General features: G+C 46.3%; 1 protein-coding gene across 1 annotated transcript; it reads right to left on the reverse strand.

Moving 5' to 3' along the window:
* Window positions 1-1,013: 1,013 nt before the first annotated feature.
* On the reverse strand, window positions 1,014-20,314 carry LOC115144942 (uncharacterized protein C1orf21 homolog). Its single transcript, XM_029686098.2, has 6 exons — window positions 20,187-20,314; window positions 13,348-13,477; window positions 7,676-7,761; window positions 4,936-5,006; window positions 2,862-2,922; window positions 1,014-2,581 (listed from the first exon to the last, which is right to left on the reverse strand). The coding sequence occupies exons 2-6, from the start codon at window positions 13,436-13,438 to the stop codon at window positions 2,534-2,536; spliced, it is 357 nt and encodes a 118-aa protein (XP_029541958.1). The 5' UTR covers window positions 13,439-13,477; window positions 20,187-20,314; the 3' UTR covers window positions 1,014-2,533.
* Window positions 20,315-21,728: the final 1,414 nt, after the last annotated feature.

Here is a 21,728-nt window from a genome sequence, read left to right on the forward strand (position 1 = left end):
AGGGCAGAGCTAGAGCCTGTCAATCATCACTGGTCACCTCCCCTCTCCAGGCACTGCTCTATCACTCACTTCCACTGTGACACACACACACAGAACCAGTAGTCCCACATCCACACACATTGGTCATACACACAGTTCCAGGTGATAAACCTCCAGGAACTATGTGTGTGTATGTGTGAGGTGTGCAACACACTGCAAAGTGGGCCTTAAACCTCTTTGAGCTAGACTGCTAGAACATGCTGTACCCTAATGAGTGCACACTCACAAGGGGAGGGAGGGTTTTATTGGGCCCTTACATCATAGTGGAAAGAACATTGTCTTGCCCATATTCCTGTCTGAGGTTAACGGGCAACATCCATTTCTCTCTCTCTCTCTCAGTGGGAGAGATTGGCTAGCTGTGTGAAGTAGGCCCACTGGGACTTTTTCCTCTCTCCCCGTGCTGCTGTACAGTAGCTGCTGATTATAACCTCATGTGTCCCTGTGAGACAGAGAGACTGTGTGTGTGTGTTCCGCTCCAGCCCCTTGTGAGGTACAGTAGCACTATAAACCAACACTATAAACCTGACTACTATGTACTGGTTTCTAAATAGAAGTCCACATCCATCCCTGTGACCACACCAATGACTCAAGGCAAACAAGAGATCTCAGATGTTTAACATATTAGCTTTCAATAGTTGTGAGAATGCATTTCATAATGTGAAACTTTCTCCTGTATGTCCTTTAACATATATCCACTATGTCCATCTGTCTCACACGGACCAGACTGTTTGTAATTCATGACGCCTCAGGTGCAGTTCTGATATTCTACCACCAGACTGCGCAAAGCATCAGTCTTGACCTGAAGTGGTCCGTCACCGTTTGTAGAAACTGCAACATGGCTTTGGGACCATTACCAGAGGAAAATCATCACGACTTTTCAATCCAACGGTGATGTAAGCATGACAGGACTTTCCTTACTGAAACTTCACAACACACCACCTCTGAGTCACACAGAGAGAGACACACAGAAGATGAACAGCTCCTGTGTTTCTAATTTTAATAGAAAAACAAAAAGTATTGAAAAATCAAATGAAAAAGGATCCATTAATGATGATGACATAAGCATGATCAGGGCTGTGTCTCCCAGGCAACCATACCTCTTTTCCTTTCAACCCACTTTTCAGTCCATGAAAGGCTGTGTGTGTGTGTGTGTGTGTCAACAGAGGGTGACTCCACTCTGCCAGTAAGCTTCAATACTACTGAGTTGAAGAGAAGCGGCGACTGAGCGACCAATGCGGAGGAAAGAGTAATGAACACTGCAGGTGCACATGAATAAGTCCAGCAGCAGGAACCAAACAACCCACGGCTGCTGGTTCCTACATTCACCCAAACCCATCAACACCACAGCCTAACACACTTACATAACACTGGGCTAACAAAATGACAGGAATACAATGGCATCTCCGTGTGTTTGTGTCCAGCTGCTTTGGTCTGTACTTATGTGTGTGTGTGTGAATATAGGAGTGCATCTATGAATATGAGGTTGAGTGTATGGAGATGTGTGTACAGTATGCGTTTCGTCTCACAAAGCCAGGGTCTAGTGTAGTAGTGTTGAGGGTATATTTAAGAGGACAGGTTGTGTAGAGACCCAGGAGCTCTGGCCTATAGAGCTGTAGCCTGCAGGAGGTGATGCATTATGATAGAAGGCATATAAAATAAAAAACATGAAAATTCTAATTACATTTTAAAAAACTTAACTGGATGAACAGAATTTTAAAAAGAAAAAGGTCCTTCAAAGGGCAGAAGTTCAGAGCTCCAAAAGAACCCACTCACTCTTCTTTCTCTTATTAAAATATCAGGGGTTCTCTCTTTTCCCTCCCACTCCCTCCCTCCCTCCCTCCTACTCGGCTCACTCTAGCAGCGAGCCTCAGTTCTGTGACGAGGGCTGGTGGGGGTTATGGAAGTGCCCCCCCTCTATCTCCATCCACATCTCTGCTCCTCACAGGCAAAGCACAACAGCCAGAGCCATGGAGGGTGGAAACCAGGAGGGTGTCTCCCAGACGGATTGGACTCCACAGCCACAGCAGACACTGCGCTATGACCTAACACCCAGGCACCAGAAATCTATGGTCTCCCGAGACTGTGATGCCGACGACGAGTCATGAAGTGGTGGTATACACAGAATTGGACCAGGGACCACTGTACAGTTCACTGGGGTGGTAGTTGGGGTAGAGGGGTGGGGTAGTATCTCTCCATAGTCCTGCAGGGGAGCAGGAACACTGGCCTGGCTGTAGTGAGTCCACATTCCGTCTCTCCCTCCAGCAATCCACTAAGGGACCCAATGTGACGAGGGCCAAGAGGGAGGCAACAGTCTTTGAGGATAGCATTCTCTCTCTCTCTCACACACACACACACAAAATACAAGCTCACACCAACACATACAGAATCACAAGGCAGTCAAACATACACACACAAACACACACAGATTCTCTCACATGCACCCATACACACTCTGGGAGGCTCTCTGTAGGGGGTTGAGTCGGGGGCCTTTGTGCTATGTCCCATCCTCCGCCTCTTCCTCCTCCGAACAGTAGTCCTGTCCCTGTGGACACACCACAGATGAGAGATGAGACCAAGAGAAGAGAGATGATAAGAGGGAGGACAGATAGCATCACTGTAGGAGAGATGGAGACGAGAGATAAGAAAGGGGTGAAGTGGATAGGAATAATGTAGTGTCTTTTAAAGGCCCAATCTGGATGTAGTAGCTCAAGTTGAAGTATTTCCTGCTAGTCAGATCCAGCCTATAGCAGCCCCCAATCCCACAGGAGACTGTCTCTTTAAATGTTCAGGCCCTGCTGCCCAGTCCCTCCCCTTCCCCCCACCTTCTCAATCTTCTCATCCAGCATCCTGAAGAACTCCTGCTGGCTCTCTGACGTGTGGATGCTGTGAAGGAAAGGGAGAGAGTGAGAACGAGCGAGAGTGAGAATGAGAAAGAGCGAGAGAAAGAAAAAGGAAGTTAGAGGGGGAGGAAACAGGAGGCAACAAACACACCACAAGAATTTTCCATAACACCTCCCCACACAAGAGACACAAACACACACATTTCTAAACCCCTGCTTCGGCGAGAGCCTTTGTGGTTGTGGAGGAATTTGAATAATCATTTTATAGAGAGTTCACCCAGAGTCTATAATCCAAAGACAAACTAAATACTGATACAGCACCCAATATGTCCACACACAATGTCACCAAACAGGAAATAGAGCCCCATTACACGTCTGGAAACAAGAGACACTAACCACTCAGCTACCAGCGACACTACAATGATAATAAATCACACTGTCTGATAGCATCTATACATGCTGTATAAAACCACTGCAGTGCAGTGATTGTTAAGTAACACGATGACTAGGTGATAACGTGTGCACGCATTAGAGGTCTGGCCCGATTAATCGGAAAGGCCGATTAATTAGGGAAGATTTCAAGTTTTCACAACAATCGGAAATCAGTATTTTTGTAAGTCAGTAAGTCAATTCCTCCTTTGGTCGCCTTTCCTTCCAAGTTCTCTGCTGCCACTGACTGGAACGAACAGCAAAAATCACTGAAGCTAAAGATTCCCATCTCCCTCACTAACTTTAAGAACCAGCTGTCAGAGCACCTGTTTATAGCCCATCTGTATACAGCCCATCTATCTACCTCATTCCCATACTGTATTTATTTATTTTGCTCCTTTTGCACCCAAGTATCTCTACTTGCACATCCATCTTTTGCACATCTACCATTCCAGTGTTTAATTGCCATATTGTAATTACTTCGCCACCATGGCCTATTTATTGCCTTAACTCCCTTATTTGACCTTATTTGCACTCACTGTATATAGACTTTGTTTTTTCTTTTTTTCTACTGTATTATTGACTATGTTTTATTCATTCCATGTGTAACTCTGTGTTGTTGTATGTGTCGAACTGCTATGCTTTATCTTGGCCAGGTCGCAGTTGCAAATGAGAACTTGTTCTCAACTAGCTTACCTGGTTAAATAAAGGTGAAATAAAAAAATAAAAAATAAACAAGCATCTATCTAAGTATCTGACTGAGCGGTGGTAGGCAGAAGCAGGAGCGTAAACATTCATTCAAACAGCACTTTTGTGCGTTTTGCCAGCAGCTCTTCGTTGTGCGTCAAGCATTGTGCTGTTTATGACTTCAAGCCTATCAACTCCCGAGATGAGGCTGGTGTAACCGAAGTGAAATGGCTAGCTAGTTAGCGCGCGCTAATAGAGTTTCAAAAGTCACTCGCTCTGAGCCTTCTAGTAGTTGTTCCCCTTGCTCTGCATGGGTAACGCTGCTTCGATGGTGGCTGTTCTCGTTGTGTTGCTGGTTCGAGCCCAGGGAGGAGCGAGGAGAGGGACGGACGCTATACTGTTACACTGGCAATATTAAAGTGCCTATAAGAACATCCAATAGTCAAAGGTTAATGAAATACAAATGGTATAGAGGGAAATAGTCCTATAATAACTACAACCTAAAACTTCTTACCTGAGAATATTGAAGACTCATGTTAAAAGGAACCACCAGCTTTCATATGTTCTCATGTTCTGAGCAAGGAACTGAAACGTTAGCTTTCTTACATAGCACATATTGCACTTTTACTTTCTTCTCCAACACTTTGTTTTTGCATTATTTAAACCAAATTGAACATGTTTCATTATTTCCTTGAGGCTAAATTGATTTTATTGATGTATTATATTAAGTTAAAATAAGTGTTCATTCAGTATTGTTGTAATTGTCATTATTACAAATAAATAAATACATATATTTTTTTAAATGGCCAATTAAATCGGTATCGGCTTTTTTGGTCCCCCAATAATCGGTATCGGCGTTGAAAAATCATAATCGGTCGACCTCTAGCACGCATACAGCGTTATTACACACACAATCTGCCACACACACATTATGACTCACTTTGTCCTGTTGGCGTTGGCTCCAGAGCCTTCTTTCGGCTGTTTGCCCCTGTACTGTACAGAGCTTTTCTCCTAAAAACACACACACATACACAATCAGCTCACAGTTCCTACCCCCCCTGAGACTACACAGAGAGAGCCTCGAGAACCCATGTAGTAGGTTAGAGACTGGGGAGAGAATAGCTACCTGCCCCCTGCCAGCGTGGTTCCTAAGGATGAATAGCCTGGCCCAGCTGTGGCCCTAAGGCTGGGGATAGAGAGGCTGCCTACCCCTGCTGCTGGTGCCTTGGAGCTGGGAAGAGAGACGCTGCCTGTGACTGAGTCATGTAGAGTTAGGCCCTGTACATGCTGGCAGGGAAGCTAGGAGACTGGTAGGCCAGGGGGCCTGACCAGGGGAAAGACCTCACTGGGCTGGATCATTAGAGGTGCTGGCTGTGCTCTGGAGGAACAAGACATGCATGCTAACTACAGGCATTTCATGGATATGTAGCATCACACATAAATGTGTGCGTGTGTGTGCGCACTTTGACTCTGCAGGATTAAATGTGCGTCTGTGAGAAACGGTTCCCTGTGAGTACTTTTTGTTAATCTGTCAAAATGTTTTAAAGGTCACGTCTGAAAATGAGGTTATTTGTTCTGCTGCATGTTTTAAGCCAACTGTGGCATATGAGGAAACTAATGCCACTATGACGACGGCAGCACAGTCACAACAATGGTGGAATAAAGAGAATGCAATGACAATCAACAGTAGGGTAGGACTTTCATTTCTCTTTGGAGTTTTGATTCCTTTCTTTTCCTTCAATTGTTACCTCATCCAAATGGGTGTGCACTTTTCTGGTTATTTTACAGCATTTGTAGGAAAGACTAAATCATAGATATTGGACCATGAAGGAAGGGGTCAAAACAACCTTATGAAACTCTTACATTCCATACACGCCAACATGCTGTCTCTACCTGCTCGGGAGGCACCACGGCTGTGTGTGTGTTTGCATTTGTGTAGCGTGTGCATCTGTGTGTGTGTGTGTGTGGGGGGGGGGGGGTTATGTGGAGGTGTGCATTGAGCTGTCTGTTTGTATGTGTTGATGGACTGTCAAAGAGAACTGTTTGTTGCATGTTGATGGACAGTCAAAGACGTACAGTGGGGCAAAAAAGTATTTAGTCAGCCACCAATTGTGCAAGTTCTCCCACTTAAAAAGATGAGAGAGGCCTGTAATTTTCATCATAGGTACACTTCAACTATGACAGACAAAATTTGAAAAAAAATCCAGAAAATCACATTGTAGGATTTTTAATGAATGAATTTGCAAATTATGGTGGAAAATAAGTATTTGGTCAATAACAAAAGTTTATACCCTTTGTTGGCAATGACAGAAGTCAAACATTTTCTATAAGTCTTCACAAGGTTTCCACACACTGTTGCTGGTATTTTGGCCCATTCCTCCATGCAGATCTCCTCTAGAGCAGTGATGTTTTGGGGCTGTTGCTGGGCAACATGGACTTTCAACTCCCTCCAAAGATTTTCTATGGGATTGAGATCTGGAGACTGGCTAGGCCACTCCAGGACCTTGAAATGCTTCTTACGAAGCCACTCCTTCGTTGCCCGGGCGGTGTGTTTGGGATCATTGTCATGCTGAAAGACCCAGCCACGTTTTATCTTCAATGCCCTTGCTGATGGAAGGAGGTTTTCACTCAAAATCTCACGATACATGGCCCCATTCATTCTTTCCTTTACACGGATCAGTCGCCCTGGTCCATTTGCAGAAAAACAGCCCCAAAGTATGATGTTTCCAGCCCCATGCTTCACAGAAGGTATGGTGTTCTTTGGATGCAACTCAGCATTCTTTGTCCTCCAAACACGACGAGTTGAGTCTTTACCAAAAAGTTCTATTTTGGTTTCATCTGACCATATGACATTCTCCCAATCTTCTTCTGGATCATCCAAATGCTCTCTAGCGAACTTCAGACGGGCCTGAACATGCACTGGCTTAAGCAGGGGGACACGTCTGGCACTGCAGGATTTGAGTCCCTGACAGCGTAGTGTGTTACTGATGGTAGGCTTTGTTACTTTGGTCCCAGCTCTCTGCAGGTCATTATCTAGGTCCCCCCGTGTGGTTCTGGGATTTTTGCTCGCCGTTCTTGTGATCATTTTGAACCCACGGGGTGAGATCTTGCGTGGAGCCCCAGATTGAGGGAGATTATCAGTGGTCTTGTATGTTTTCCATTTCCTAATAATTGCTCCCACAGTTGATTTCTTCAAACCAAGCTGCTTACCTATTGCAGATTCAGTCTTCCCAGCCTGGTGCAGGTCTACAATTTTGTTTCTGGTGTCCTTTGACAGCTCTTTGGTCTTGGCCATAGTGGAGTTTGGAGTGTGACTGTTTAAGGTTGTGGACAGGTGTCTTTTATACTGATAACAAGTTCAAACAGGTGCCATTAATACAGGTAACGAGTGGAGGACAGAGGAGCCTCTTGTCTGTGGGAGCCAGAAATCTTACTTGTTTGTAGGTGACCAAATACTTATTTTCCACCATAATTTGCAAATAAATTCATAAAAAAATCCTACAATGTGATTTTCTGGATTTTATTTCTCATTTTGTCTGTCATAGTTGAAGTGTACCTATGATGAAAATTACAGGCCTCTCATCTTTTTAAGTGGGAGAACTTGCACAATTGGTGGCTGACTAAATACTTTTTTGCGTGCGTGCGTGTGTGTGTGTGTGTGTGTGTGTCTCCTCTCTCACCAGGTTCTCCTGGTTACGTGCATTCACCCGGTCCTCCTCTCCACGCATGTACTTCACCTCCTCCACTCCTTTCATCTTGTACTCATCTGTATGGAGAGAGAAGAACAGTACAGTTAGACAAATAAAGAACTACTCCTGCAGATCAGTGGCACTGAAAAGACACACAGAGAGAGAACCCCACCCAACAGTGGACATAACAGGTATCTTTATTTTCTGAGTAGCTGCCTAGGTTTTTCTGACAATGCAGCACTCACCCACCAACACTGACACACACCGCTAATAAAACGCACACTGTCTTATCTGCTCCATTCGGTGTATTTCACCCTCTCTCTCAAATACTCATATCAGACTGATAGTGAGACAGTAGGAGGGAGGAAAGGCACCTGCCATGTGCAGTCAGTCTATCTGAAATGTATCATCTGCAGCCAGTATACTGTTCTACTCCTCTTCCTCTCACTGTCCTACTCACTCCTCTTCCTCTCACTGTCGTACTCACTCCTCTTCCTCTCACTGTCGTACTCACTCTCTTCCTCTCACTGTCGTACTCACTCTCTTCCTCTCACTGTCGTACTCACTCTCTTCCTCTCACTGTCGTACTCACTCTCTTCCTCTCACTGTCGTACTCACTCTCTTCCTCACTGTCGTACTCACTCTCTTCCTCTCACTGTCGTACTCACTCTCTTCCTCTCACTGTCGTACTCACTCTCTTCCTCTCACTGTCGTACTCACTCTCTTCCTCTCACTGTCGTACTCACTCTCTTCCTCTCACTGTCGTACTCACTCTCTTCCTCTCACTGTCGTACTCACTCTCTTCCTCTCACTGTCGTACTCACTCTCTTCCTCTCACTGTCGTACTCACTCTCTTCCTCTCACTGTCGTACTCACTCTCTTCCTCTCACTGTCGTACTCACTCTCTTCCTCCTTTTTTGCACCCCAAAAAAGTTAGTGCAAAAAGGGTCAATGGACTAACCGGACTAACTATTTAGTAGTCTTGGGGGTAGAAGCTTATCAGGGTCCTGTTGGTTCCAGAGTTGGTGCATCGGTACCACTTGCCGTGCGGTAGCAGAGAGAACAGTCTATGACCTGGGTGGCTGGAGTCTGACAATTGTTAGGGCCTTTCTGACACCGCCTGTTATAGAGGTCCTGGATGGCAGAGAGCTCGGCCCCATTGATGTACTGGGTCGTACGCCGCCCTACCTTCTGTAGCGCCTTGCAGTCGCATGCCAAGCAGTTGTCATACCAAGCGGTGATGCAGCTCTCAATAGAGCAGCTGTTGAAACTTTCGAGGATCTGAGATCCCAAAGCAAATCTTTTCAGCCTCCTGAGGGTGAAGAGTTGTTGTCGTGCCTTCTTCACGACTGTGTTCGTGTGTTTGGACCATAATAAATCCTTATTGATGTGAACACCGAGGAACTTGAAGCACTCAACCCACTCCACTTCAGCACCGTCAATGGGGGCGTGCTCAGCCCTCCGTTTCCTGTACTCCACAACCAGCTCCTTTGTCTTTCTAACATTGAGGGAGAGGCTGTTGTCCTGGCATCACAACTGCCAGGTCTCTGACCTCCTCCCAATAGGCCGTCTCATCGTTGTCGGTGATCAGGCCTACCACAATGTTAACCTGTTTAAAGGTCTTACTCACATCGGTTACGGAGAGCGTGATCACACAGTCGTCCGGAACAGCTGGTGCTCTCATGTATGGTTCAGTGTTGCTTGCCTCGAGGCGAGCATAGAAGGCATTTAGCCTTCTGGTAGGCTCGCGTCACTGGGCAGATCGCGGCTGGGTTTCCCTTTGTAATCTGTGATAGTTTGCAAGGCCTGGCACAGAGAGGGGGAGGAGAGATAGAGAGAGAGGGATGTTCTCTACTGCTGCCTGCCTGGGGAATGCAAACATGTCAGAGCAAAGCAGCCTGTCTGCACACGCCGACACACACACACACACACACACACAGAATTAAGCCAACCATCAGTCACTGTGGCTTAGTAACAGAGACAGGTAACGGAGGAGAAAAACGACTAACACTGAGCAGACATCAAAGGCACGTAAACACACTGAAGATGAGCCTATAAAAGGAAAAAGAAAAATGACAATATTTCATGGATACAAAAAAAGATCTATACAATGGATCGATCTGTCATAGCCTGGTCCCAGATCTGTACAGGTATGTGCTTGTATGGCATGACAATAATAATGACAGTCAGTTGGCAGAAGCACATACAGATCTGAGACCAGGATACATTAGGCCATATTGGAGAGGATGTGCATCAGTGAGTGTGTGTCTCCATTGGCACTGACTGACAGATGATGGGGTGAAAAAGAGATACTAATTTCCACTGTGGCGACATGGCTGCTTGCTTCATCATGATGATTTTGGGGCAAAGGACATTTTAGAGACAGGAAAAAGGAATCTCTGATGTGGACATCTTTATCATTAGGATCCGGGACCCTGTGTCGACCTTCAGGATATCTCTGTGAAAATCCTTGCTCTCTGTCAGTTGAAAGTAGTGTGTGTGTGTGTGTGTCTGAGTCAATTTGAGCATGAGTGTGTGTCCATTTGAGTGCACTACATGCACGGTCAGGCTGAGTGGAGTGGCCAGGGCAGTCTGTGTCATTCTCCCCTTCCTGCAGTCTGTCAGTCAGAGCCTCCTGCCTGGCTCCCTTCCAGCCCTGACTCTCTCCAAAGGCCTCAGCAGATATGACATTTACATTGCCACTGCCCCGCCCTGCCTGTGTTGGTGAAATAACAATATACTAATGTCAGACCAGAAGTCATTATTACTGCCCTGCCCTCAGCCTGCCCGGCCTAGTCCACCGACTCACTAGGACTATGCCACTATTTTCGTAGCAGTTTAGAAAGTAAAGGGGCTTCATTTAATTTCATAGCAGGAAAGTTTAGTCTCATATTACATTACAGCTCAAGTCTAAAGATCTAAAATCAGTTAGATAAGTTCTGAAGTACAGTGTAGTGAGGCCTCATACTTCCGTTGGAAGTAGCGACTATATTTACACTACAATACAAGCAATACACCCACTCACAACAGTCTGGCCAACTACAAATCAAATCGCAAAACTGCAACAAGACAACAACTGACACGCTACAACAAACAAGGTAACACACTCCGTTGTAGCAGACACACACGCTACTACTTCAAACAGGCTGCAATCAGAAAGTGTTGCTATTTTCTGTCTTCTCCCCCGGTGTTTGGGTAAGGGAGCTCAGCCTTTCCTGTTATTGTGCGAGGGAGCAAAGGAGCATAAGCAGGAGACTGCCGTCACCTCAACACTCCTAACTGCGACACACACACACACACACCAGGCGCTCAAACAATGACACATTTTGACTGGCACACAATCTGTTGGATCAGATCACTGTGATTGATATGAGTGTTGCTCATTTTACCAGACACACTAAGCCTCCTGTTCTATCAATAGGAGCCTAATGAGCTGAACTGGGAAGAAGGGATGACGAGCAGAAGGACGTGGGAGAGAAAAAGAAACGAGCGGCGGAGAGAATCAACGTGCTGTGGCTGGGCGGTCAGTTGTAATCCACAGACAGTATCCAGGTCAACAGTTCTCTTCCTCCCTCTCTGTGACCATCAACATCAAACAGACAGTTGATAGAATCATCTATCCAGCACCCTCCATGCCCTGCTCACTAGTGCTGCAGAAAGAGCACAGACCCATTTAATGTCTACCACCATCTTCTAGTGGGAGGCAGGCTGCAGTCTAGCAGATGAGCTGTCACCAACCATTCACATAACACACTGAGGAAGAGTGATGGGGAGGGGCACAAGGCCATGACCAAATGCTGTGATGAGAGGGAGGGGAAAAAGGGATGGGGAGTGAAAGGGAGAGAGATGGTGAAGTGACTGGGAATGATGTGGAAAGGAAGGAGAGATGGTGAAGTGGCTGGGAAGGATGTGGAAAGGAAGGAGAGATGGCGATGTGGCTGGGAAGGATGTGGAAAGGAAGGAGAGATGGCGATGTGGCTGGGAAGGATGTGGAAAGGAAGGAGAGATGGCGATGTGGCTGGGAAGGATGTGGAAAGGAAGGAGAGATGGCGATGTGGCTGGGAAGGATGTGGAAAGGAAGGAGAGATGGCGATGTGGCTGGGAAGGATGTGGAAAGGAAGGAGAGATGGCGAAGGATGTGGCTGGGAAGGATGTGGAAAGGAAGGAGAGATGGCGATGTGGCTGGGAAGGATGTGGAAAGGAAGGAGAGATGGCGATGTGGCTGGGAAGGATGTGGAAAGGAAGGAGAGATGGCGATGTGGCTGGGAAGGATGTGGAAAGGAAGGAGAGATGGCGATGTGGCTGGGAAGGATGTGGAAAGGAAGGAGAGATGGCGATGTGGCTGGGAAGGATGTGGAAAGGAAGGAGAGATGGCGAAGTGGCTGGGAAGGATGTGGAAAGGAAGGAGAGATGGTGAAGTGGCTGGGAAGGATGTGGAAAGGAAGGAGAGATGGCGAAGTGGCTGGGAAGGATGTGGAAAGGGAGAGAGATGGCGAAGTGGCTGGGAAGGATGTGGAAAGGAAGGAGAGATGGTGAAAAGGAAGGAGAGATGGCTGGCTGAAGGATGTGGAAAGGAAGGAGAGATGGTGAAGTGGCTGGGAAGGATGTGGAAAGGGAGAGAGATGGTGAAGTGGCTGGGAAGGATGTGGAAAGGAAGAAGAGATTGTGAAGTGGCTGGGAAGGATGTGGAAAGGGAGAGAGATGGTGAAGTGGCTGGGAAGGATGTGGAAAGGAAGGAGAGATGGTCTAATACAGAGAAAGAGAAAGGAAGGCAAGAAAGTGAGGCCTCGGAAGGGAAAGGGAGGAGGAGATGAAAAAAGGAGGGCGAAAACTTGAATCTTTAACCCACGTCATCCTCCTCTCTCAAGGGACATTCCCTCTCCCCCTCCAGGGAGGGAGGAAGGGAGGGGTCAGAGAAGGTCAGAAGGCGAGACAGAGCGAGAGAGAGAGAGTGGGAGGGGCACAAATAAGGCCAGACTCATGGGTCTGACAGCCGGTGAGAGAGGGATAAAGAAAAAGAGAGAGAGACGGAGGGAGGAAGAGTGAGAGGCAGCAGAGGGAGAACAGAACGAGGCCTCCTGTGGCTCGTCATCTGCCATTTCCTGTGTGGTTATTCCAGCGTGCTGCTCCTAATTCTTAAATCTGTCGCTAATCCCTCATCCTCTCTCTCTCCCAGCCTGTCCAGCAGGCAGCTATAATTGATGCTGTTAACTAGATACACTTTCTCAACTCTCTCTCTATGTCCAAGCTCTAAAACATGAAGTACTAAGAGGACACACAACACCAAAACCACTCAGCTCTCCTAGAGGCTACTGCACTAAGTAGTATTCACACAGGGTAGGAGGAATAGATTGGGGAAACATGATACAAATATTCCCTAAAATCTCTGCAGCCCGGTTTGGAAACTTGGCATTGGTTAATAAAATGTATAGCTAATTATAATGTACTTGTAGACTAGAGACTGGGAATAGAGTGAGACTAGAGGAGAGGTATAACAGGTAACATAGCCAGCGGGCCAGTGTGTGTGGAGTAGACAGGAAGGATATCCTATAGCATGTCACTATATTTCCAAATAATAGCCTTCAGGTGGGAAGGATGTTTTACAGTTGAAAGTAGCCAGGGTTAAAATAGAGAATATAGGAGTGTGTATAGTGTGTACTGACCGGAGAAGAGGTCTCCGTTGCTGTAGGCCTTGCCCCGGCCTTCCTCATCACTGGGCACGGCCGACACCTGCTTAGCCGAGGTGCAGCCCATCGCCTCACTCTCTGGCTCCTCTCCTCATGGCACTCTCACCTGGAGATAAAAAGAGAGGGAGAGGGAGGTGAGGCGAGAGAGAGATATGGTTAAAGTCCATAGCAGCTATTGAGCGATAACTATATTGGTAACACATGCATTGTATTTTAGTGACGACTGGGACAAACCAACAATATCGCAGCCTCTGAGCCTGTCACCGTGGAGCAGGAGTGTCAGTCACGCACACAGTGTCACAGGCAATACACTGTCACAAGCACAGACTGTCAGTCACACACAGTATTGTTGTCACAGGCACAAAGGAAAACACTGTCACAGGCAGACTGGCAGACTGTCAGTGTTACACACGCAATAGATTATAACAGACACAGCAAGGCAGCATCAGACACTACCCACACCTCAGAACAAGGCAGTTCAGACACCACCCACACCTCAGAACAAGGCAGCATCAGACACCACCCACACCTCAGAACAAGGCAGTATCAGACACCACCCACACCTCAGAACAAGGCAGTATCAGACACCACCCACACCTCAGAACAAGGGAGCATCAGAACACCACCCACACCTCAGATCAAGGCAGTATCAGACACCACCCACACCTCAGAACAAGGCAGTATCAGACACCACCCACACCTCAGAACAAGGCAGTATCAGACACCACCCACACCTCAGAACAAGGCAGCATCAGACACCACCGACACCTCAGATCAAGCCACTGGCAGTCCAATAATAGAGGCCCTGAGCCTTGTCGCTGAGACAGAGAGAGGAAGAAATAGAGAGAAACAGGTTGAAGGAGAGGTAGAGTAAAATAGAGAGCGAACAATGAGAGGGCAGAGAATAGATGAGTAGAGAGAAATGTTCCAGAGCATCAACAGGCTGCCGACACTCCTCCTCCCTCCTCTATTTTCCTCCCCTCGTTTGAAGTTGACAGGAGGTCAGTGTCCACTTCAGAGCCAGCCTCCCTATGAGCTGGCTTTCCACTGCACAAAGCAACAGGTGTGCAGAGAGGAGTGTGTGTCTGTGTGTAGACTGAATTTTGAGTGGGAGCGTGTGTGCACTGTGGTGTCTGTTCTGTTTGCATGTGTGTATAAGCGGTTTGTGAAATTTGTGTGTGTAGTTTTGATGTGTGTCTTTCACAGCTTTCTTGGCTAAATAACATGAATCTCCTGATGTGAGCTTACACGGGTCTTTCTTAAAGGTACAGCGAGTGTGAAGGGATTCTTCTGGGGGCTGGCTATGCGCGCATGCACACAGACACATGGCTATGTCATTGGCAGGAGCTCAGACAGATCAGGCCAGAACAGCCCGATCCTGCCTGACTACAGAGGATGGGTCGGTGTCTGACAGAGTTATCTGTGGCCTGACGGTGAGGCCTTCCCCTGCAGCCCAGGCTGCTTAGGCACTGTGGACTGCCTGTTCGTGTCAGAGCTGGAGCAACTCAATTATGGCTCAGACCATGGAGTCTGTCTGGACACATCTCTTAAGAGTGCAGACGGTGTGTGTGTGAGGGGTAAAATGCTGAAAAGTGGCTTGCAGCGTTGCTGATCCTTGAGTGAGTGAGTGAACTTCTAGCTCTCCTTCTGACTGAATCATACGGGATAATTCTGAAAAGTCCAGTTGCATGAATGGATGTCTAGTTAGGAATCTCTCAGTCTTCTGTGTAGAATCCTAGCCAGGTCAGTGTTAATGGTGTTTGGGCTGTGTGTTAAAGCAGAGAGCGTTGAGTTAGCACAGATGGCATGTGTACAATGCAGGCCTGTCAGCTAGGAACAGATGTGGAAGTGTGTCAATGGGACAAGCTTACGCTACCAGTTAAGACCCTGACACCAGCCGGATCCAGCACTCACTCACACAAACACGGTGATATCAATACACAGATACAGGTAACTGCCAAAATAAAGGAAACACTTGAGTAATTGAGGGATACTAAGTATATTGAAAGCAGGTGCTTCCACACAGATGTGGTTCCTGAGTTAATGAACATCCCATCATGCTTAGGGTCATGTATAAAAAGTATTTTGGCTAGCATGGCTGGAAGAGATCTCAGGGACTTTGAAGGAGTGGTCTCAAAGGAGCATAGGGGGTTTAAAGGGTGTGTGTCTCAGTCACCAGATCTCAACCCAATTTAACACTTAACACTGGAGTGGTGCCTGAGACAGCGTTTTCCATCAACAATACACCAAATGATGATATTTCTAATGGAAGAATGGTGTTGCATCCCTCCAATAGAGTTCCAGACACTTGTAGAATCTATGCCAAGTTGCATGGGCAGAGATATGCCTAACTAACAAACAAACATGCAAGTTGCAAACCCACTCTAAATATTCTGCCGTTAGGCTTATCCCTATATTATACCAAAAGTCTACAGCTACTGTACACTAAGAAAATACTATTAGATTGCTTACATCATAGATACTTATTTACTGAAGGATCAGCAAAAGGCTGCAAGCCACATTTCAGCATTTTACCACACACACACACACACACACACACACACTACCTGCAGGTCTGAGGAGTTGAACTCAGATAACACTGAGGGGATATGTGTACATGCACAAGTGTGCTTGCGTAAACACATGCGTAAACAAGCTCTGTAGTGTGTCCACTACGTTCTAAGACACACACAGGCTCAGTAGTGTGAACCTTCTCAAACACACTGCTGTGCCAGAAGCTATCTGAGCCACCGCAGAGCCTGAAAAACTGGCTGTGGGCCCGCCTATCCTGGAAAGGGAATGAGAGAAGGAGGGAGTGAAGGAGAAAGAAGAATGAGGAAGGGCTAGCCGAGCCTTCCAGGGAAGTCGGGTTCAAAGGCCAGGTCTCTGAGACCCATCGTCAGCCATGATAGTGACAGGGACAGAGCCAGCAATTGGACAAGGGCTGAGACTGATAGACCCTGCATTGTGTCTCTCTCTGACATAACAGGACACTCAGCCAAAGCACCATAATATTTACACTAGCCAGCAGCAACCCCTGTACCTCTTCTCTCTTCCTTGTCCCAGTTTAAACACTACATCAGCCTGACAAGCCGGCAAGCCGTGCCAACACACACACACACGCGTGCGCTTGGAGCCTTGTACACTCCGACAAGGAAGACCTGTTCTGAGTGTGGTGTTACTGTTCCTTGTGCATGTCTCCAGTCTCTTGTGTTCTGCTGTGAGTACCTCTTTCCACTCTCCCTCCGTTGTAGTGGGCACAAGTGGCTGGGGGGGGGGGGGATGTACAAATAACAGCTCCTCTGTTTGGGAGAACTCTGTCATGTGACAATGAGATGGGCAGATAGAGAGAGACACTGAGGCATAGAGATAGTCAGAGTGAGGCAGATACAGACAGGCAGGGAGGGAGTGAGACGAGAGAGAAGATTCAAGACATGTTGTTACGTACACGTTGGCACCAGGACAGAACTATGTTTTTTTGTCAGGCCAATTAAGCCAACTGAGTTGGAAATTAGATGTCTGCATGGCTCACTAGATTTCCTGTTCGGTCTCTCCTCTGTGGCTTAGGGCAAGACAGAGGGGGAGAGAGAAGGAATGAGAGAGAGAAGGAAAGAGCCAGAGAGGGAAGTGTGAATGGGTAGAGCTCAGAGGGCCACTGTTACTTTAATTAATCAGAAGAGTAATTGAACCCGAATGTTGAGTTAAATGGATACTTCGGAATTTTGGCAATGATGCCCTTTATCTACTTCCCCAGAGTCAGAAGAACTCATGGAGACCATTGTTAGCAGATACCCATAGACTTCCAGTCATTGCGCTAACTCTAGTTAGCATTGGCTCACAAAACTACCTCTAACTTCCTTCATAATTGACTCAAGCGACATAAAAATGGTATCCATGATTTCAACGGACTCTGGGGAAGTAGATAAAGGGCCTCATTGCCAAAATCCCCAAGTATCCCTTTAAAGTTTAGATTAATTTAACCTAGTGTTCAGCCACAGCCCCAGGGAGCCATACGAAATACGACTTTGGACATTTTCCTAAGACAGAGGTTCATAAAAGGGAAAACTAGGAGAACCACAATGACAGAGAAAACCATACAGCATTGGTAGTTGCTTCAGCCTCAACTATTCTACAGATGTTCACACAGGGCAGTGTTTAGGATTATGGCCAGGAGTTTTATAGTAGGGACCCAGGGTTTTCCCCTCCTCATGTCACATGGTCAGGGTAACACTCCTGACCCTATTCATTGCCGTATCACAGTGGCCTGGCCTGTGTGTCAGACTGTATCAGTGTCCTGGTACAGTAGTATCTCTGTGTGTCTTTCTTTACTCATTCACCATGTTATCACCTTCTCTAGACCTACTCCCTGCTCCCTCTCAGACATGCCCTCCCAGCTCAACAAACAGCAGAGCTCAGGTCAACCACGCCTGTTGTTCCCCCATCTCGCCCTCTCTGCTTAGCGGACAAATACAGAATTACCATGAATATTCATTAGCAATCATTAACTGCACCACACTGCACCAAATATATTTTAAAATCAGGATCTAATTGCGTCTCTGCTGTAAGAGAATTGGTGAAGCACTTTCCTGTGTGTGACTGACCAGGGTTGGTTTGTATTGTATTGGACCTAATTTGCAGAGTAGAAACCCTGAATAATGGAACAGAGTTGGAACATGAGTGAAAACGAGCAAATTCCAGGTCATAATTCATTCGGCAAGAAGATCTTTTCACTGCCTTGCACTGCAAACGAGTACAGACTTTTTCCACCTCTCACTGTACAATGCTGTGTTCTGTGTTCTCTTATCTGGTTGTACTCTGAGATCCATATCTTTGAGTGTGGTCCAGGTTATCTGGCCTTCAACAGAGCAACACCCATCTGCTGTTCTGGGCACCCAATGCAACGCCTCTCTAGCACCACTCTCTGCACTGCTGGTCTCCTGCTTCAGCAGCAATCAATGTGCCAAGTCCCTCTGTCCAAAACAAAGTAACATACCCTGGTCTGTCCATATGCACCACTATGTACACACTGACTTAGATTTGGGGAGAGAAACACACACAGCAATGTGAATCACGCAGCCTGCAATGTGTGAGCTTTGTGAGTCAGTACCTAGAGGGATCAGGTTGTGCTGGCCTTGTGCTTTATACACTGCACCTGACACCTAATGCCACTCAGCAATGCCAATGTGCAGGGACAGACCACCACACTCAGCATGTGCAAAGGTACTAACACACACGCAGTCAGGACACAAACACAACCCCAATAATAACACAGTCCCCCCACCATCACACACACACAGGCCTCCCAGTAACTATGGAAACCCAGCCTCCTCCTCAGAGTGATGTCACGTTGACATTGCATCATATCAATCTTAATTAGGGTTGCAACTCCCCCCTCGGCCAAATACAGGCCAAAATCACAACCTGAGAGCCAGAGACAGTGAGAACATGGAGTGAGAGAGTACAAATGGAGAGATTGAGCGGCAGAGAGATGGGCAGATGAGCAAGGACTGGACGGCTAATAATAGATTGATCCCTCTTTCACACGGTGCCTGGAAGACGCTAACTTCAGAGCGAGCTGTGCTCTGTCTTAATTCACCGCCGGATCTAAAGCCATAAGCGAGCTGCAAATAATACACATCGCATTTATGGAGGATAGAGAGGGGGTGAGAGGCAGACAGATATAGCCAGACAGAAATGTAGAATAGAGGAGGAGGGAAGAGGGCAGGCTGATCATCCAACCACAACAGAGTTCAAGGAGTATATTACCCAATGTATAAGAGTTCAACTAGCCAGATATAGTGGCTTAGCAATTACACCCATATTTATGCATGTGTATTGATCCAGCTATTGCAGTGGACTAGCAGCAGGGGATTGAATCTGGCCATTGACAGGTGCACAGACTACTGTTATGTTAATGTTAAACAGAAGACTCTATTCTTAGGAGATGTTGATGTAACGTAAACACTGAAAGGCTATCCTACGTTGCCCAATACAAGCAAATCAGTGGCCAGATAATATTGAGCTGTCGCTGTCTCGAGGACGAGATATGATAGCCACTGTCATGTAGCCACAGACAGAAGTGGACATGAACAATAACCCCCAATCCACCCTATTGAGTCAACTTTCAGTCTCTCAGAGGAACCGTAAGATCTCGATTCAAGTCATGTGTGTGAATTAAGAACGAACCAAGTGACAGCAGAGCGGGCGACCGAGGTCTAGCCTGTTCGGGCATAGTTGCTGCTATTCTGAACACACAGCTGTGTCCAGCTGCGCTGCAGAGAGACACTGGGCGCATTGTTTCCCGTAGGGAAAGGGAGAGTAGCGGCTCTACGTGTGTACACACAGATACACATAGTACAATAGTTTCTACACAAACGTGTCTGTCTTTATGCCAGCCCAGGTGTTCTCTCATTTTTTGTTGCTTTTAGTCCAGAAACAAACGGCCTAACAAACGAGAGGGAGGAGAGAAAGAGAAAGCGACGGGGCAAGGGGGGCAGCGCCTCGAGGATTAAAAACATGACATTTTGGTAAACGCATTGAGATCGAACGGTATGATTAACGGTAACCAAAACACGGCTACTACTCCATTTCCACTATTTTCTCCTGGAGTCCACTCCTGACCCATGTAGTAAACACAGACATGTCCGAGAGCCGAACCCAAGACAGGAAGGAAAGCGCCGGGCAATCACAGCCCGACTCAGGAAACAACAACAAAAGAGAAGACTACGGCAGAGATACAGAATATGTCAATTATACGCAGCTAATAACCTGTTGAAACTAATAGCGAGTATTTTTTTATGTAGCTAGATACTTACTTTACTGAACCGGTTCCGCTCGGTCCACCTTAGATTCGCCGAGCTTCACGCGGACAGTCGGGCGGGAGCTGACGCTGTGGAGTGGCTGGGAACCGTATGACCACCACACTGAACGTAAACTCTGGTTTGCGTCGTTTTACCAGGATGCCACTATTTCGCGCAGTAATGCAGCCATCTTGCTGAGGACTTTACTGTAATGTAAATATCCGGGTTACTTGTTGGCAATAAAAATATAGCAGATATTTTTTGGAACTCAGGATAATATTTATTCGTGGCAACAACAACAAAAAACATTACTTTTACAACAGGAAATCAGTGGCATATGTGAGAGGGGCTACTTTTCTAGGAAATGACAGATTGACATGTACATGTTTTATGTAGTACTGTGTCCAAACTAAAAGTGCTAAAAAATGCATGACATTTGTTTCTCAAAATTGACCAAGATCATGGATGGAGAATTATAGTTCAACCATACAAGCTCAGTAGTTGTTCTCTGGAGAGACAAGTGGAAGCTCTGAGAAAATGTAAGCCCTTGACTCTAGCACAGTATAAAATCAATAGACCCATAGGGGCCCCATTTCAATATAGTGGCAGCCCTAAAGAAATGTTATCCCCCTCACTGGCAGAACGACAGAAACATTCTATTAAATGTGATAATAGGATTACACAGCATGATCCATGCAGACTGAGCCTCAGAAATGATTCATAAATATTGTATAATATTAAAAATATAACATACAGTTGAAGTCAGAAGTTTACATACACTTAGGTTGGAGTCATTAAAACTCGTTTTTCAACCACTCCACAAATTTATTGTTAACAAACTATAGTTTTGGCAAGTCGGTTAGGACATCTACTTTGTGCATGACACAAGTAATTTTTCCAACAATTGTTTACAGATTATTTCACTTATAATTCACAGTATCACAATTCCAGTGGGTCAGAAGTTTACATACACTAAATTGACTGTGCATTTAAACAGCTTGGAACATTTCAGAAAATTATGTAATGGCTTTAGAAGCTTCTGATAAATGTCAATTAGCCTGAGTCAATTAGAGGTGTACCTGTGGATGTATTCCAAGGCCTACCTTCAAACTCAGTGCCTCTTTGCTTGACATCATGGGAAAATCAAAAGAAAATACCTCAAAAATAAAATTGGAGACATCCACAAGTCTGATTCATCCTTGGGAGCAATTTCCAAATGCCTGGAGGTACCACGTTCATCTGTACAAACAATAATGCGCAAGTATAAACACCATGAGACCACGCCGCCATCATACCGCTCAGGAAGGAGACGCATGCTGTCTTTTAGAAATAAATGTACTTTGGTGCGAAAAGTGCAAATCAATCCGAGAACAACAGCAAAGGACCTTGTGAAGATGCTGGAGGAAACTGGTACAAAAGTATCTATAGCCACAGTAAAACAAGTCCTATATCGACATAACTTGAAAGGCCGCTCAGCAAGGAAGAAGCCACTGCTCCAAACCCACCATAAAAAAGCCAGACTACGGTTTGCAACTACACATGGGGACAAATATCGTA

This window comes from Oncorhynchus nerka, linkage group LG17 (assembly GCF_034236695.1).
Source record: "Oncorhynchus nerka isolate Pitt River linkage group LG17, Oner_Uvic_2.0, whole genome shotgun sequence".
Classification (NCBI taxonomy): domain Eukaryota; kingdom Metazoa; phylum Chordata; class Actinopteri; order Salmoniformes; family Salmonidae; genus Oncorhynchus; species Oncorhynchus nerka.

Excerpts from the sequence above, each read along its gene's own strand:
- LOC115144942 (XM_029686098.2), bottom strand. The coding sequence starts at position 13,438 with ATGGGCTGCACCTCGGCTAAGCAGGTGTCGGCCGTGCCCAGTGATGAG. Across the intron at positions 5,007-7,675 it reads CACGTAACCAGGAGAACCTG|GAGAAAAGCTCTGTACAGTA; the intron begins GTGAGAGAGGAG and ends GTGTGTTTTTAG. Across the intron at positions 2,582-2,861 it reads TGGATGAGAAGATTGAGAAG|GGACAGGACTACTGTTCGGA; the intron begins GTGGGGGGAAGG and ends GTGTGTCCACAG.